The sequence below is a fragment of the Chamaea fasciata genome, unplaced genomic scaffold (assembly GCF_029207755.1).
Source record: "Chamaea fasciata isolate MVZ Bird 193981 ecotype frontalis unplaced genomic scaffold, bChaFas1.0.hap1 SCAF_781, whole genome shotgun sequence".
Classification (NCBI taxonomy): Eukaryota; Metazoa; Chordata; class Aves; order Passeriformes; family Sylviidae; genus Chamaea; species Chamaea fasciata.
Window position 1 is genome coordinate 1 of NW_027094866.1, and position 16706 is coordinate 16706.

The 16706-nt window shown below is 68.5% G+C and overlaps 1 protein-coding gene across 1 annotated transcript in view; it reads right to left on the reverse strand.

Annotated features, from left to right (window-relative positions):
* Positions 1-256: 256 nt before the first annotated feature.
* The window catches only part of LOC136305906 (ryanodine receptor 1-like), a gene marked incomplete at its 3' end in the record, with an annotated part of 35612 nt that continues 19162 nt past the window's right edge, over positions 257-16706 (reverse strand). Inside the window, 37 exon segments of the mRNA XM_066209221.1 lie at positions 257-324; positions 659-774; positions 1093-1216; positions 1429-1504; positions 2043-2120; positions 2319-2459; positions 2836-2925; positions 3354-3432; positions 3906-4069; positions 4237-4377; positions 4451-4541; positions 4993-5048; positions 5050-5214; positions 5568-5677; positions 5680-5736; positions 6232-6352; positions 6451-6562; positions 6982-7162; positions 7399-7534; positions 7616-7710; positions 7889-7922; positions 7924-8021; positions 8104-8219; positions 8837-9110; positions 9732-9875; positions 10019-10130; positions 10246-10446; positions 10606-11578; positions 12040-12266; positions 12553-12639; positions 12739-12904; positions 13507-13667; positions 14331-14423; positions 14425-14458; positions 14780-15153; positions 15472-15680; positions 15866-16040. Coding sequence (XP_066065318.1) covers positions 257-324; positions 659-774; positions 1093-1216; positions 1429-1504; positions 2043-2120; positions 2319-2459; positions 2836-2925; positions 3354-3432; positions 3906-4069; positions 4237-4377; positions 4451-4541; positions 4993-5048; positions 5050-5214; positions 5568-5677; positions 5680-5736; positions 6232-6352; positions 6451-6562; positions 6982-7162; positions 7399-7534; positions 7616-7710; positions 7889-7922; positions 7924-8021; positions 8104-8219; positions 8837-9110; positions 9732-9875; positions 10019-10130; positions 10246-10446; positions 10606-11578; positions 12040-12266; positions 12553-12639; positions 12739-12904; positions 13507-13667; positions 14331-14423; positions 14425-14458; positions 14780-15153; positions 15472-15680; positions 15866-16040 — 5679 coding nt within the window.

Sequence of the window (16706 nt, forward strand, 5' to 3'; positions counted from 1 at the left end):
CCATGTCCTCCCCCATTTTGGGGTCTCCCCCTCCCCATTTGGGGGTCTCCCCATTTCGGGGTCTCCCCATCCCCATTTTGGGGTCTCCCCCCATCCCCATTCTGGGGTCTCCCATCCCCATTTTGGGGCTCCTCCCTCCCCATTTCGGGGTCTCCCCATTTCGGGGTCTCCCCCCTCCCCATTTCGGGGTCTCCCCATTTGGGGGTCTCCCCCCTCCCCATTTCGGGGTCTCCCCATTTGGGGGTCTCCCCCCGACCTTGGCGAAGAACTTGATCTCCTGCTCGTGGGGGGATTTCTCCACCCTCCCGCTGCTGACCACGGCCTCTGGGGGGGGAGGGGGGCAGAGAACGGGCTTCAGGGGGGTCCCAGGGGCTGGGGGCAGGGTTGGGGGGCTGGAGGACTTTTGGGGGTGACCCCCAAGATTTGGGGGTGACCTCAGGGGGATTCGGGGTCTCCTGGGTGAAGTCCAGCCGAGGGCGGGGGCGATTTGGGGGCGCTCCGGGGGGTCAGGGAAAACCCCGGGGGGCTTGGGGGGGCTCGGGGGGGTTCAGGGGGACTCGAGGGGGTTCGGGGGGCTTTTGGGGGGCTCGGGGGGCTTTTGGGGGGCTTTTGGGGGGCTCGGGGGGGCTCCGGGGCGCCCCCGGGTCCGGGCTCTCACCCAGGTGTGCGATGAACTCCTGGGCGATGTCCATCCAGCGCAGCAGCTGCTGCAGGAAGCCGAAGGCGAAGCGTTTCTCGATGGACGACGTGTCCAGCTCCATGTCCTTGAGCCCCCTGAGACCCCCCAAAAGTGCGCGGGGGAGGGGGGGGGACACCCCAAAACTCAGCAGCCCCTCCCCAAATCCCCCAGAGCCCCCTCCCCGCCCATCTCCGGCCTCCCCGTGTGCCCACAAAACCCCCGAGCCGCGCAACCCTTGGGGCACCCCCAGATTTTGGTTTTTGGGGTTCCCCAGGGTGGGTATTTTGGGGTCTCCCCGGGTGGTTTTTGGGGTCCCCCCAGTGGATATTTTGGGGTCCCCCGGGGTGGTTTTTGGGGTCCCCCCAGTGGATATTTTGGGGTCTCCCGGGGTGGTTTTCGGGGTCCCCCCTCACCGGGTGACGGCGTATCCGTGCAGCTGCAGGAACTTGAGCAGCTCCTGCGCCTTCTCGCGGTCCCGCGCCTTCTCCTTGGCCGTCAGCGTGTCGTAGGGCACCAGCAGAGGGTGGGAGCCCCCCCCTGCACCCCAAAATTCGGCCTTGGACCCCCCGAATCCACACCCCGGAGCCCCCCAGTTTGGGGGTTTGGGGGGGTCTTACCCAGGTTGGGGTCTGGGGGTGTCCCAGGGGTGTCCCAGGGGGTCCCCAGGGCTCCCCCCAGGTTCCCCAGGGTCTGGGGGTGTCCCAGGGGGGTCCAGGGGGTCCCACCCCAATTTGGGGAGGGGGTCTCACCCTTGGCCTCCAGCTCCAGCTTCTTCTTGCGGCCCCAGGTGTTGTGGTAGTTCTCGGCCAACTGCTCTGCCATGGCCTAGGGGGGATTTGGGGTGGTTTGGGGGGATTTGGGGGGGATTTGGGGTGGTTTGGGGGGGATTTGGGGTGGTTTGGGGGGGCCTGGGGGGATTTGGGGGGATTTGGGGGGATTTTGGGGGGATTTGGGGGGTCCTGGGGGGATTTTGGGGGGATTTTGGGGGGATTTTGGGGGTCCTGGGGGGATTTTGGGGGGATTTTGGGGGGATTTGGGGGGTCCTGGGGGGATTTGGGGGGATTTGGGGGGATTTGGGGTGGTTTGGGAGGGATTTGGGGTGGTTTTGGGGGGATTTGGGGTGGTTTGGGGGGATTTGGGGGGGATTTGGGGTGGTTTGGGGGGATTTGGGGGGGATTTGGGGTGGTTTGGGAGGGATTTAGGGTGGTTTTGGGGGGATTTGGGGGGGATTTGGGGGGATTTGAGGGGATTTGGGGTGGTTTGAGGTGGTTTTTGGGGAATTTGGGGCGATTTTGGGGGCATTTGGGGGTCTTGGGGACCCCAGGGAACCCGGGGGGGACACTGGGGGGGGGAACATCCTCACCTGCAGCTCCCGGGACAGGGTGACCCCGCTCAGGTCCACGGGCTGGGGGCTGTACCCGTGGAGGGGGTCATAGGTGGCCTGGGGAGGGGACATGGGGGGGGGAGGGTCAGGGGGACTCCAGAATTTCGGGGTCTCCCTTCCCCACCCCACTGGCCCTCCCCACCTTCCCCAGGTGTTTTCGGGGGTACCCCACAGCCCGACCACCGCCCAGGTGACTCTGGGGTGCCCCACGCCCCCCCTCCCCAGGTGTTTTTGGGGGGTTTTTGGGGCTCCCACCTGGGCGTTCTGGGAGATCTTGCGCGTTTTCTTCTTCTCGGCGCGCTCGTCCTCCCCCTCCCGCGCCTTCTCCACCGTCCACTCCCAGGCCAGCATGGCCTTGAGGGACTCCTTGATGGGCCACCGGTAAATCTCCTTGTCCTGGGGGGGCCCCAAAATCCGGGGGGGGGTCAGGGGGAGCTCCCCAAAATCCGGGGGCACCCCAAAAATCGGGGGGGTGGGGGGAGGAGGAGGGAACGGGCTGGGGGCTCCCAGCGTGGCCTTGAGGGGCTCCTTGGTGGCCACCGGGAGGGGTCTGGGGGGGTCCCCAGGGTTTGGGGTCTCCCCAGAGTTTGGGGGTCCCCAGGGTTTGGGGTGTCCCCAGGGTTTGGGGGTCCCCAGGGTTTTGGGGGTCCCCAGGGTTTTGGGGTCTCCCCAGGTTTTGGGGGTCCCCAGGGTTTTGGGGGTCTCCCCAGGGTTTTGGGGGGGGTCTCCCCAGGGTTTTGGGGGCCCCCAGGGTTTGGGGTGACCCCGGTACCTTCTCAGAAAAGGTTTTGTAGGGTCTCAGCATCGGGTGGGTTTTGGCCTCTTCATCCACGGTCTCCCCAAAAGTCCAGTTGTTCTGGATCTGGGGCGGGGGGGGACACAGGTCAGGGGGGGCTCTTGGGGGGACACGGGAGATTTGGGGGGGACACCCAGAGCTGGGGGTCCCAGATGCTCCACGGAGGGGGAACAGCTCAGGGTTGTGGGGATTTGGGGGGGCCCAGAGGGGCCGGGGGGGTCCCAGGGGGTCCCACAGGTCTGGGGGGGTCCCGGGGGGGTCCCACAGGTCTGGGGGGTCCCGGGGGGTCCCACAGGTCTGGGGGGGTCCCGGGGGGTCCCGGGGGGGTCCCACAGGTCTAGAGGGGTCCCGGGGGGTCCCAGGGGTGTCCCACAGGTCTAGAGGGGTCCCGGGGGGGTCCCACAGGTCTGGGGGGGGTCCCAGGGGGTCCCGGGGGGGTCCCGGGGGGTCCCGGGGGGGTCCCACAGGTCTGGGGGGTCCCGGGGGGTCCCCACCTTGTCGAAGGCCCACTTCTCGTGCGTGTACTCGGCGTATTTGTTGATGAAACCGTCGAGCTTCTCAGGGATGATGACACTGGGGGGGACACGGGGGGGGACACGAGGATGAGGACAGGTGAACCCCTCGGGGCTCTGAGTGGGGCTGGGGGTCTCCATGAGGATGAGGGTGGATGGAGTTGGGGGGTCTCCACAAGGACAGGTGGGGCCGGGGGGCTCCACAGGGGACAGGTGGGGCTGGGGGGCTCCACAGGGGACAGGTGGGGCCGGGGGGCTCACAGGGGACAGGTGGGGCCGGGGGGCCTCTGGATGAGCACAGGTGGGGCCGGGGGTCTCCACAGTGGGACAGGTGGGGCCAGGGGGTCTCCACAGGGGACAGGTGGGGGCCGGGGGGCTCTGGATGAGCACAGGTGGGGCGCGGGGGGCTCCACAGGGGACAGGTGGGGCCGGGGGGGCTCTGGATGAGCACAGGTGGGGCCCGGGGGGCTCCACAGGGGGCAGGTGGGGCCGGGGGGCTCCCGCGGGCCCAGGGAAGGCTCTGGGGGGCCCTACTTGAGGGTCTCGACGGGTTTGGGGTCGAAGTTTCCCTCGGCGTCCACCGAGGCCTTTTTCTCGGTGCGGGATGAGTAGCTGGCGTCCACGTAGTCGGGCGGGAGCGCGCCGGCGATGGCGCAGAGACACGGCATGGCCAGCTTGTACAGCTCGGCCTCGAACTTCTGCCGGGGACGGCGACGGGGACGCCGGCGGTCACCGGAGCCGCGTCACCGCGGTCACCCCCATCACCTCCATCCCCGCGTTCCCCCCGCCGCCACGCCCCCGTCGCTGCCAGGCCCAGGTGCGTCCCTGAGGTGCCCCCAGGTGTGTCACCGCCCCGTCGGCCCACCTTGTGCGCCAGGGACTCGAAGATGCCCCAGAAGAGTTTCCTGGTGAGGTGCAGCTCCTCCTCGGAGCTGACGCCCATGTTGGGCCACCCGCTGGGCAGGCAGTAGTACCTCCAGCAGCGCTCGTAGTGGTTGGTCAGCAGCTGGGGGGACACGGGGGGGTCACTCTGGGGGGCTCAGGGGAAGCCGTGGGGACCCCCCGCCCCCGGGGCTCACCTTGAGGGGCATCTTGGCAAACTCGTTGAGGATGGGGACGTCGAAGACGAGGCGGCGCAGGAGGTGCTGCAGCATCGAGGGGCGGATGTACCTGGGGAGGGGGGGGGGGGGAAATGGGGGCTCAGGGGGGGCTGGGGTTCACCCTGCGGGGGCACCGTGAGAACCTCGATGGCGTCACGCCGGGCCTCGGGGAGGGGACACGGCGGCCGTGGGATTGGCTCAACCATGGCGGTGGAGTTGGCCATGGCGGTTGGGTTGGCCATGGGCGGTTGGGTTGGCCATGAGGGTTGGGTTGGCCATGGCGGTTGGGTTGGAGTGGCCATGGTAGTTGGATTGACCATGGCAGTTGGGTTGGCCACGGCAGTTGGGTTGGCCATGGTGGTTGGGTTGGGTTGGCCATGGTGGTTGGGTTGGCCATGGCGGTTGGGTTGGGTTGGCCACGGCAGTTGGGTTGGCCATGGTGGTTGGGTTGGCCATGGCGGTTGGGTTGGTAGACCCCTGGAGGGCGTGGGCCCATCTTGGGTCCCGACTTGGGCTCCCACCTGCAGAGGGCCATGAGGCACTCCTCGATGGCGTCGCGCTGGGCCTTGGTGAGGGCAGCGGCCGCGCGACAGGCGGTAGATGGTGTGCAGCATGGAGTCCACCATGATGGCGCGGTGCTCGGTGCCGGCGAACAGCGGCGCGCACTTGGTGATGAGCGGCATCACCGCCAGGCACAGGTACCGGTTCAGCGCCAGCGCCATCTCCGTGGTGCTGAACGTGGCCTGGGGGACAAACGGGGGCGTCCACCGGGGGCGGGAGGGACGCACCGCGGGGACCCTGAGGGCAAAGCCAGCCCCACGCGGTGAGTCTGGGGGTCCATCCCATAGCGGGGATTTGGGGGCTCCCCGGGGCGCCAAACGGGGGAATGGTGGGGTGACCCCAAATCCAGCCCAGAGGGGAGATCCGGGGCACGCCCGGGGAATATTTGGGGCGACCCCAGAGTGACCCCACAGGGAATCTTTGGGGTCCCCAGACCCATCCCCACGAGAGGGAACAGTGGTGACCCTGCTGCCGGCTGAAGGGACCCCGTAGGGAGTTTTGGGGAGGCCCGGGGGGGTTTCGGGGTGCCCCTGACCGTGTCCAGCGAGGCGGCCGCGCGCATGTCGGGCAGGAACCCCACTTCCAGCACGTGCAGCAGGAACTCCTGGCTCTGCACCCCGTAAACTCGGTCCAGGAACAGCACCATGGCGCCTTGTGCTCGGGGACGAAGCTGGCGGCCATGCGGGGCTCCACCACGTTCCCATCTGCGGGACCCCAAAAAAAAAAACCCCCCGTGACACCCCTGTGACGGCTGGGAGACCCCCCCCCCCCAAATCCTGGCGTCCCCCATGGGGGGGCTCCACCGCGCTGCTGTCACCCCAAAAATCTGGGATTGTCCCCCCAGCTACAGCCGGGCACCCCCATTTCCACCAGCCCCGGCGTCCTCCAGTGTGACTGGCATTCTCCCTGTCCCCCCTCCCCAAAAATCTGTGCCCCCCCCAGTCTATCTAGACCCCAAAAACCTCTCTGTGTGTGTGAGTGCCCCCTCCCACAGTTGCTCCCCCAGTTTTGGGTACCCTCAAATTTTGGGTGTCCCCCCCAGCTTCGAGTCCCGCCACACCCTGTCACCAGGATCTGCAGGGGGAGGCTGATGATCCCTGCCAGGTCCCACATTTTGGGGTGTCCCCACACTTTGGGGTGTCCCCACACTTTGGGGTGTCCCCAGTGACCCCCCCCCAGGCTTGGGGACCCCTCCCCACCTTTCCCCAGCGCCGGGATCTGCAGGGGCAGGCTGATGATCCCCACCAGGTCCTCGAGCGGGACGAGCGAGCGCAGGATTGCCCGGATCCGCAGGGCCTCGCCCTTCCCCGCCTGGATCAGCTGTGGAGGGGGGGGGGGTCACACGGGGGGGGTCACACCGCCAGTCCTGACCCCCCCAGGGCCCCCCGAGCCCCCCCTCGAGCCCCCCAGGGCCGTACGTGCATCTCGGGGGCGCAGCGGCCCAGCAGGTCGATGAGGGCGGCGTAGAAGGACATGATGGCGTGGCCCAGGTGCACGCGGTTCTCCTCGGGGGGCTCCTCGGGCCCGAACCTGGGGGGACGCCAGGGGGGGTCACCCTGTGGTCCCCCACACCGTGCTGGTACCGTTATCCTCACCCCACCCCAGCTTCATCCCCCCTCCATTCACAGCTGGATCCCCGTGCCGTGCCGTCTTCATCCTCACCTCATCGCTCATCATCCTCGTGTCATCGCTGCTCTCATCCTCATCCCACCCCAATCCCACCCCAACCCCAATCCCAGTCCCATCCCAGTCCCATCCCACCCCAACCCCAATCCCAGTCCCATCCCAGTCCCATCCCACCCCAATCCCAGTCCTGGTGCTCACGGCCTCCTCTCCCTGCGGCCGCTGGGCCCGTCCCTGGCCGGGTCCCCCAGTCCCAATCCCATCCCAATCCCAGTCCATTCCCAGTCCCATCCCAATCCCAATCCAACCCCAATCCCATTGCTCACGGCCTCCTCTCCCTGCGGCCGCTGGGCCCGTCCCTGGCCGGGTCCTGGGCGATGCTCAGCGCGTCCTGGATGGCGGCCAGCAGCCCGCTGCCCCCCTCGCCGCGCAGCGCCGGCCCGAAGCACTCGGGCCGCCGGATCAGCAGCCGCACCACCACGTTGGCGTTCTCCTCCACGCTCTCCCCTGAGGGAACGGCACCCCGAAAGTCACGAGAAAGGTCCCCCAAAAACATGGACCCACGGGAGGGGACCTGGGGACACCTGGGGACACCGGGGGGGCACCTGGGAACACCTGGGGACACCCTGGGGACACCTTGGGGATACCTGGGGACACCTGGGGGGCACCTGAGGACACCTGGGGACACCTGGGGACACCTGGGGGCACCTGGGGACACCTGGGGACACCTGGGGGTGTCTCACCGTTGACAAAGACGGCGAAGCGCAGGAAGTCGAGGTATTTCTCCCCCCCACAGGGGTTCCAGCCGATGTCGGGGTAGCCCTTGGCCAGCAGCATGGGACAGCTCTGCAGGCCACAGCTGGCCAGGTACGTCACCACCTGCCAGGGGGACATCAGGGGACATCAGGGGACATCGGGGGACACCGGGGGACACGGGAGGGGACACGGGGCTGTCCCCACCTTCTCCAGGTCCTGCTCCTTGAGGGCCAGCGCCAGCTCGTTGTTGTCGATGACGGAGGCGGCCGCCACGTCCAGGGGGGTGGAGCCCTGCATGCCTTGGGGACACAGGGGGACACCGGAGAGGTCAGGGGGACACCGGGGGACAACAGAGGGACACACCCCCCTAGGGTGTCACAGACTGCGGGACACAGGTGACAAGGAGGGGTGGCAGGGAGGGCACAGGGGTGGCACCGGGGACACGGCGGGGTCCTGGGGGTCCCCGGGGGGTCTCACCCAGGCCGATGCCGCTGTTCTCCAGCAGGTAGCCCCAGGTGGTCGAACATGGAGCGCTGGTTCTGGCGGCTGATGCGGCAGAAGTAGCAGAGGAAGCGGCAGCAGTTGGTCACCATCTTGGGAACCGGATCTCCTGGGGGGCACCGGGGGTCAGAGGGGGGGCCCCGGGGGGGGAAGGGGGTTCCTGGGGGGGCACCCAGGGGTGGGGGGCTCACCTTGGGACTCGCCGCCGCCCAGCACGCTGACCATCACCTGCATCACGGTCTCGTGCATGCCCAGAGCCCGCATCAGGTTGGGGTGCTGGTAGAACACCTTGTTGTTCATGATGTTCCTGCGGGGCACAGGGGGTCACCTGGGGGGGCTCAGGGGAGGATTGGGGGCGCTGGGAGGGGCTTTGGGGTGCTCAGAGTGGGATTTGGGGTGCCCAGGTGGGATATGGGGTGCCCAGGTGGGATATGGGGTGCCCCGGGGGAGAATTGGGGTGTACACGGGGACACAGGGGGGACACAGGGGGACACAGGGGGGGACACTGGTGGACAAAAGGAGGACACGAGGAGACCAGAGGGGACACAGGGACACAGGAGGACAGAAGAAGGACACAGGGGGGACACAGGGGGACACAGAGGACACAGGGAGGACACAGGTGGACAAAAGAAGAAGGATACGAGGAGACCAGAGGGGACACAGGGAGGATACAGGAGGACAGAAGGACACAGGGTGACACAGGGGGACACAGGGGGGACACAGGGGGGATACAGGGAGGATACAGGGAGGACAGAAGGACACAGGATGACACAGGGGGACACAGAGGACACAAGGATGACACAGGGGGACCCAGAAGGACACAAGGAGGACACAGGGAGGACAGAAGAAGGACACAGGGGGACCCAGAAGGACGCAAGGAGGACACAGGGCGACGCAGGCTCCCCGTGCCCCCTCCGCACGCACCCGATGCTCTGTATCATGAGGTTCTCCTCCTCGGGGCCCATCTGCACGATGAGCAGCGAGCGGATCTGGCCCAGGCACTCGAGCAGGGCCGTGGTGTCGGGCACGGAGGTGGCGCTGATGGCGTAGGCCTTGGGCAGCGCCCGGCCCAGCTCGCCCAGTGCGTCGTACTGCCCGTGCAGCAGGCTGAACATGGCCCGCACCAGGGCCGGGCTCTGGATGAACGACTCCTGCGCCCAGTGCACCATGGTCTGCGAGATCAGCTCCTGCAGGGTGCCTGGGGACAGGGACAGGGACACTGGGGACACTGGGGACACTGGGGACACTGGGGACACTGGGGACACAGTGACTCCTGCGCCCAGTGCACCATGGTCTGCGAGATCAGCTCCTGCAGGGTGCCTGGGGACAGGGACAGGGACACTGGGGACACTGGGGACACAGTGACTCCTGCGCCCAGTGCACCATGGTCTGCGAGATCAGCTCCTGCAGGGTGCCTGGGGACATCGGGGACATTGGGGACACTGGGGACACTGGGGACACAGCGACTCCTGCGCCCAGTGCACCATGGTCTGCGAGATCAGCTCCTGCAGGGTGCCTGGGGACAGGGACAGGGACATTGGGGACACTGGGGACACAGTGACTCCTGCGCCCAGTGCACCATGGTCTGCTCCTGAAGCGCTGCCACCTTGGGGACATCTTGGCCAGCACCTTGGGGACAATTTGGCCAGTGTCCCAGGGCCGGTTTGGCCCGAGCCTTGGTCACCACCTTGAGGACACCTCGGCCAACTTCTTGGGGACACCTCGTGTGTCACCTCGAGGACATCCCAGGCCACATCCTGGCCAGAGCTGAGCGCTGTCCCCAGTGTCCCCTGTCCCCACCCCCCCGTCCCCTCCTTACTGGGCACCGGGGGCTCCTCGGGGGGCGTCTCCTCCTCCTTGGGGGGGCCCCGGACCCCCACCACCTTCTGCACCAGCCCCATCAGCCGCTGCCGCAGCGACGTCTCCTCCTCCTCCTCCTCTTCCTCCTCCGTCAGCTCGATGCCTGCAGGGGGGGGGGACACGGGGGGGCTCACAGGGGTGTCCCCGTGCTCCCAGAACGGGGCTCCCAAATTCCCTGGGGTGATCCCACTTCCCCTGGGGGTGTCCCCAAGCCCGGGGCGGGGGGTGTCCCCGTCCCCCCCTCACCGCAGTGGGCCAGCAGGTCGTTGTGGAAGTCCAGCAGCTCGTCGCGGATGTCCCCAGGCACGGGACACTCCTCATCCTCAGCCCCTCCCTTGTACTGCATCAGCATGTTGATCTGGGCGACACGTTGGGACACAGAGGGACACGAGGTCAGCGGGGCCGTCCCTCAGCCACCACCCCCCCGTCCACCCCTCACGCGTGTCCCCGCAGTGTCCCCGCTCTGTCCCCACCTGCTCCTGCGGGGGCGAGCGGAACTCGCGGGTGCGCCGGGCGGTCTCGGCGGCCGACATGGTGAGCGCCCGCATCAGGCGCCCGTAGCGCCGCCGCTGGTCCCGCTGCAGCCGCAGCACGTGGCGCTCCGAGAACGCCACGATGGCCTCCACGCGGTGCTGCAGCTCCCGCTCGCACAGGTGCTGCAGCAGGTGACACATCTGCAGGGACACCAGGGGTGTGGGGAGGGCATTTGGGAGATACATGGGGGACAGCGGGGACTGGGGGACCCCAGGAGACCCTGGAGATGGTGACGGGGAGCCCGGGGAGGGGACGCGGAGAGGGGACACGAACCCCCGTCCCTGTGTCCCCTCCCTCACCTGCAGCTTGACCGACTCCGGCAGCTTCATCTGCAGCAGCCCCTCCTCCAGCTCTTCCTCCTGCTCCTCCTCCTCCTGCCCCTCCCCGGCCTCAATGGCCTTCGTCCTCCTGGCCTCCTCCTCATCCTCCTCCTCCTCCTGCAGCTCTCCAGCCTCGATGGCCTTCCTCCTCCGCACTTCCTCCTCCTCTTCCTCCTCCTCTCCAGCCTCGATCGCCTTTTTCCTCCTCGCCTCCTCCTCCTCCTCCTCGCCAGCCTCGATGGCCTTCCTCCCCTCCTCCTCCTCCTGGTCCTGGTCCTCCCTGTCCCCGTCCTGGTCGCGGCGCGGCCCGAAGACGCGCGGCTCGATCATTCGCAGCACGCGGCGCACGTCGCCGTCCCCCAGCGCTCCCACGGCCAGCAGCGCCGACACCAGCTTGAGCACGGGCACCAGCTGGAACTCCACGCTGCCGCCCACGGGGTCCCGGGCGTGGGGCCCGCCTCCGGCCACGGCCTCGGCCAACATCCTCATGGCCTTGGCCCCCAGCTCGTCCAGCGGGATGGCGGGGCTGAGCGGCGCCCGGCCCGACGGGACGCGGACGAAGCACGGCTCCGAGAAGTGCGGCTGGGGCCTGAGGCAGGCGCTGGGCCCCACGCCCGGGGGTCCGGGGCAGCGGGCGCCGTGGGGGAAGAGCGCGATGGAGCGCGTGGCCTCGGTGATGGGCACGATGAACTCGGCGCTCATGGAGGAGCGGGCGCGCTGCGCCGCGTCCAGGTGCATGGCCAGCAGCAGGTCGTAGTAGGCGGCGCGCAGCGGGCCCGGCAGCTCGGGGCTCTCGATGGCGAAGAGCAGCTGGGCCTGGTCCACGTGGCTGCACAACGCGTGCGCCACGCGGTTGTTGCCCAGGGCGCAGACGGCGCAGTACAGCCGCAGCGTGTGGCACTGGAACTGCAGCAGCTCCTCGCGCTCCCACAGCTCCAGGATGTCGATGCACCTGCGGGAAGGCGGGGCTAAGGGTGGGCAGGTGTGGGGTGGGAGCCCCTGGGGAGGGGGGGGAACGGCGGTCGGGGTGGGGGGACCCCACTGTCCCCCTGGGACGAGACCCCAAATCTTCTGGGGATGAGACTTTAGGGGTGAGCGTCCTGGGGATGGGACCCCTGGGATGGGGAGCCCAAAATCTCCTGGGGCTGGGACAGGAAATCCACGAGGCTGGGGGTGCCCTGGCTGTCCCCTGGCTGTCCCAGGCTGTCCCTGGCTGTCCCTGGGGGTGCCCTGGCTGTCCCCTGGCTGTCCCCTGGCTGTCCCCTGGCTGTCCCCTGGCTGTCCCTGGCTGTCCCAGGCTGTCCCTGGCTGTCCCCTGGCTGTCCCTGGCTGTCCCCTGGCTGTCCCAGGCTGTCCCCTGGCTGTCCCCTGGCTGTCCCTGGCTGTCCCCGGCTGTCCCCTGGCTGTCCCCACCTGTCCTCCTCGGGGATGTGCAGCGCCATCATCTGCAGGGGCTCGGAGCACTCCACGGCCCAGCCCTGCCGCTCGCCCAGGCGCGCGCTCTCCACGCCCAGGTACTGCGTGGGCATCCGGCTCCAGGTGACAGGTGTCAGGTGCTGGATCACCAGCCGGGGCGGGCACTGCGGGGCCGGGTTCTGCCGCTCGCTGCTGAACATGGCCGCCGAGATGGGCATGATGTTCTGAGAGGAGGGGGGGGAGAAATGGGGGAGTCAGGGGGTCCCCCGGAGACCCCCGGCCCCGCCAGGGCTGCGGGTTCCTGGGGGTTCACCCTGGGGACCCCACAGAGCAGCCCCGAGCCCACCTTGGTCCACCCTGCAGCTCCTCACCTGTGCTCCCAGTGTCCCCAGCTCAACTCCCAACGATGGGCGGGGGTCCCAGCCCCTCTCCCACTCCCCCCCAATTTGGGTGGGGGTCCCAGCCCCTCCCCCGCCCCCCCCCAATTTGGGTGGGGGTCCCAGGCCTCACCTTGAGCTTGCCCAGCTCGAACTGCAGCACGTTTTGGGTGGTGGGCTGCACAAACACCGCCGGGAACAGTTTGGTGTTGGGCTCCACCTGCGGGGCACAGCGCTCCAGTGAGACCCCCCCCAGGGCGGGGCTGGGACTCCCCCCCCTCCAACCTCACCTGCAGGGTCAGGGGAGGGTGCAGCCCACCTGGAAGAAGGTGTTGATCTCCTTGCCGTTGGCAGTGAAGGTCATGAGCCCCGTGGCCAGGTCCACCAGGCAGCCGATGACCAGGTCGGTGTGGGACACGCGGGCCTGCTGCGTGGGGGCCGCAAACTCCCCTCCCCACACCATGTAGCAGTTGCTGCGCTTGATGCTGGGGGGAAAAAGCGGCGTGAGACCCCCAAAAAACCCCCCAAAGGACCCCCAGACCATGGGGAAGTTGCTGCGCTTGATGCTGGGGGGAAAAAGCGGCGTGAGACCCCCAAAAAACCCCCCAAAAGACTCCCAGACCATGGGCCCCTCCTCTATTCAGCCCCACACCGTGGGGCAGGTGTTGTGCTGGATGCTGGGGGTCCCCTTTGGGGTCCCACTCTGGGGATCTCATTTAGGGGTCGGATTTCGGGGTCCTGTTTTGGGGTCCCCTTTAGGATCCCATTCAGGGTCCCCTTTGGGGTCCCATTTGGGGTCCCATTTTGGGGTCTCCTTTGGGGTCCCGTTTTGGGGTCCCCTTTGGGGTCCCATTTGGTGTCCCGTTTTGGGGTCCCCTTTGGGGTCCCATTTGGTGTCCCGTTTTGGGGTCCCATTTCGGGGTCCGTTTTGGGGTCCCTGTTTTGGGGTCCCCTTTGGGGTCCCGATTTGGGGTCCCCTTTGGGGTCCCATTTTGGGGTCCCGTTTTGGGGTCCCCTTTGGGGTCCCGTTTTGGGTCCCGTTTTGGGGTCCCGTTTCGGGGTCCCGTTTCGGGGCCCCTTCGGGTACCTGTCGTGCACGTTGCCGCGGTCGTCGCCCATGGTGACGGTGACGCTGCGCACCCGGCCCAGCTCGAACTCGGGGTCGTGCTGGTGGAAGTGTGGGGTGACCCAGCCCACCCAGGCGCTGCCCGGCTCCTGCCCCGCAAACAGCCGCACCGAGTAGTAGTACTGGGGACAAAGGGACACGGGGACACCTCAGGGGACACGGCAGAGACATGGGGACACAGCAGGGGACGCGGCAGGGGACATGGGGACGCAGCAGGGGACACCTCAGGGACATGGGGACATGTCAGGGGACACGGCAGGGACATGGGGACACGGCAGGGGACACGGCAGGGACACGGGGGACACGGCAGGGGACACGGCAGGGGACACGGCAGGGACACAGGGACACCTCAGGGACATGGGGACATGTCAGGGGACACGGCAGGGACATGGGGACACGGCAGGGGACAGGGCAGGGACACGGTGACACGGCAGGGGACACGGCAGGGACAGGGGGACAGGGCAGGGGACACCTCAGGGACATGGGGACACAGCAGGGGACACGTCACGGACACGGTGACATGGCAGGGGACATGTCAGGGGACATGGGGACACGTCAGGGGACACCTCAGGGACACGGGGACAGGACAGGGGACAGGGCAGGGACATGGGGACAGGGACATGGGGACACAGGAACAGGAATATGCGGGACAGGGACAGGGACAGACATGGGAAGGGGATTTTGGGTTTTGGGGGGTCTCGGGGGTCCCGTACCGTGGTGGTGTTCATGATGACCCCGGGGTTTGGGGGGATTTGGGGTCTCAGGGGGTCTCGGGGGTCCCGTACCGTGGTGGTGTTCATGATGACCTCGGGGTCATCCCGCTCGTCGGGCACCACGTCCTCCTCCAGCCGGGGCACGGGGGGGGGCGCGGGGGGGGGGCGTGAACGGCGTCTTCCGGCCCTTGAACAGGAACCTGGGGGGCACTCGGGGGGGTCACCCCGGTTTGGGGGACCCCAGGGACCCTCAACACCCAGGGAACCTCCAAGAGCCCTGAGCTGCCAGCCTGGGGACGCTCAGGGGTCCTTGGGGACCCCCCGAGATGGGTGTCACCCCCTTTTGGGTCCCCCAGGGATGGCTGTCACCCCCTTTTGGGGACTCCCCGGGATTGGGGACCCCCCAGGGATGGGTGTCACCCCCTTTTGGGTCCCCCAGGGATGGCTGTCACCCCCTTTAGCGGACCCTCAGCGATCGGGGACCCCTCCTGTCCCCTCAGCGCGCCCCCCGTCCCACTCACCCCCTCCTCGTCTTGCCCTTCTCGGTGGTCGCGTCCTTCTCGTTCTCCCCGCGGGGCTGCTCCCGGGCCGGGGCCGCTCCGGGCGCCGTCCCCGCCGTCCCCTTCTCCGTGCCCTCGTCCCCCTCGGCGCTGCGGGGCCCCGCCGAGCGCCGCAGCCGCTCGAACTCGGACTCGCTGAGATCCTCGGGGGGCTCCGGGGGGGGAGCCTGGGGCAGCGGCGTGGCTCCGGGGGTGCAGCGGAAGGTGGGGTGGAACTGCACCGGGAGGCTGAGGCGCAGGAACAGCAGCTCGGGGGGCGCCGCGGGCGTGCCGGAGCTGCGGTGGGACAGGCGCAGGCACGGCGGCGCGTCCACGGTGCCGTCCAGGCGGGCCACCTGCCGCGGGGACAGCGGGGCTGGCACCGCGAGCGCCGCCCGGGGCAGCCGCAGGGGCCCGCAGCATCCCGGGGCTGGGGTCAGCCTGCTCGGGGGCTTTGGGGACACGCTGGGGACGGGCGTCACCCTGTTCCGGGGACCCTCGGGGCCAGGGGACCTCTTGGGGACGGTGTCACCCTGCTTTGGGGACCCTCGGGGCCAGGGGACCTCTTGGGGACGGTGTCACCCTGTTCCGGGGACCCTCGGGGCCAGGGGACCTCTTGGGGACGGGTGTCACCCTGCTTTGGGGACCCCAAATCCCCCGTCCCAGCCCCTCACCTCCAGCTGCGGGTGCTCGGGGGGCACGGGGATGAACTGGGGCAGGCTGTGGCTGAACCACAGGGCGATGGGCCGTTTCATGTTGATGGCGAAGGGCTCGTAGCCCTCCTGCAGGCCGCAGATGCCGAAGTAGCGCAGGGTGCCCACGTCCTGGCCCAGGTTCAGGTGCCCCTCCTGCCCCAGACCCAGGCTGCACACGGGGACAAAGCCTGGGGGGCACGCGGGGGGGGTCAGTACTGGGACCCCCAGCCAGCCCCGAGCCCCCAGCCCCACCCACGCCCACCCCAGGGAGCACAGGGCGGAGCCCCCAGCCCCACCTTCCATCCCCCCCTCACCTGCCCCAGCCCCAGGTGGGACCGGGGGGGCTCTCCCCGCCCCGGGGCCCCCCCCTCACCGTCGCCCACGTCGAAGTCCCTGAAGGCCACCTCGGAGCCGCCGTCCCCGATGAGCACCTCCCCGTTGAGGGTGAAGCTCATGTGGCACTCGCCCAGGTCGATGAGGCAGCCCACCACGTCCCCGGCCTGCCAGGCCCGCCCGAAGGACTCGCCCCCCACGTGCCACCGCTGCGCCTGGGGACGTGGGGACACAGAAGGTGGCACTTGGGACTTGGGGATGCAGGGCGACTCGGGGCGATGGGGACGTTGGGGGTCGCGCGTCCCTGAGGACTCGGGGGGTCCCTGGGTGCCCCTGTGTGTCCCTTTGTGCCCCAGAGTGTCCCAAGCAGGTTCTGTGTGTCCCTGAGTGTCCCCAGGTGTCCCCAGGTGTCCCTGTGTGTCCCCATGTGGCCCCACATGTCCCCACATGTTCCCGTGTGTCCCTGCACGTCCCCAGGTGTCCCCAGGTGTCCCTGTGTGTCCCCGGGTGGCCCCACATGTCCCCAGTGTCCCCGTGTGTCCCTACATGCCCCTGTGTGTCCCTACACGTCCCCAGGTGTCCCCGGGTGTCCCTACACGTCCCCAGGTGTCCCCACACGTCCCCAGGTGTCCCCAGGTGTCCCTACACGTCCCCAGGTGTCCCCAGGTGTCCCCGTGTGTCCCTACACGTCCCCAGGTGTCCCCGGGTGTCCCTACACGTCCCCAGGTGTCCCCAGTGTCCCCGTGTGTCCCTACATGCCCCTGTGTGTCCCTACACGTCCCCAGGTGTCCCCGGGTGTCCCTACACGTCCCCAGGTGTCCCCACACGTCCCCAGGTGTCCCCGGGTGTCCCTACACGTCCCCAGGTGTCCCCAGTGTCCC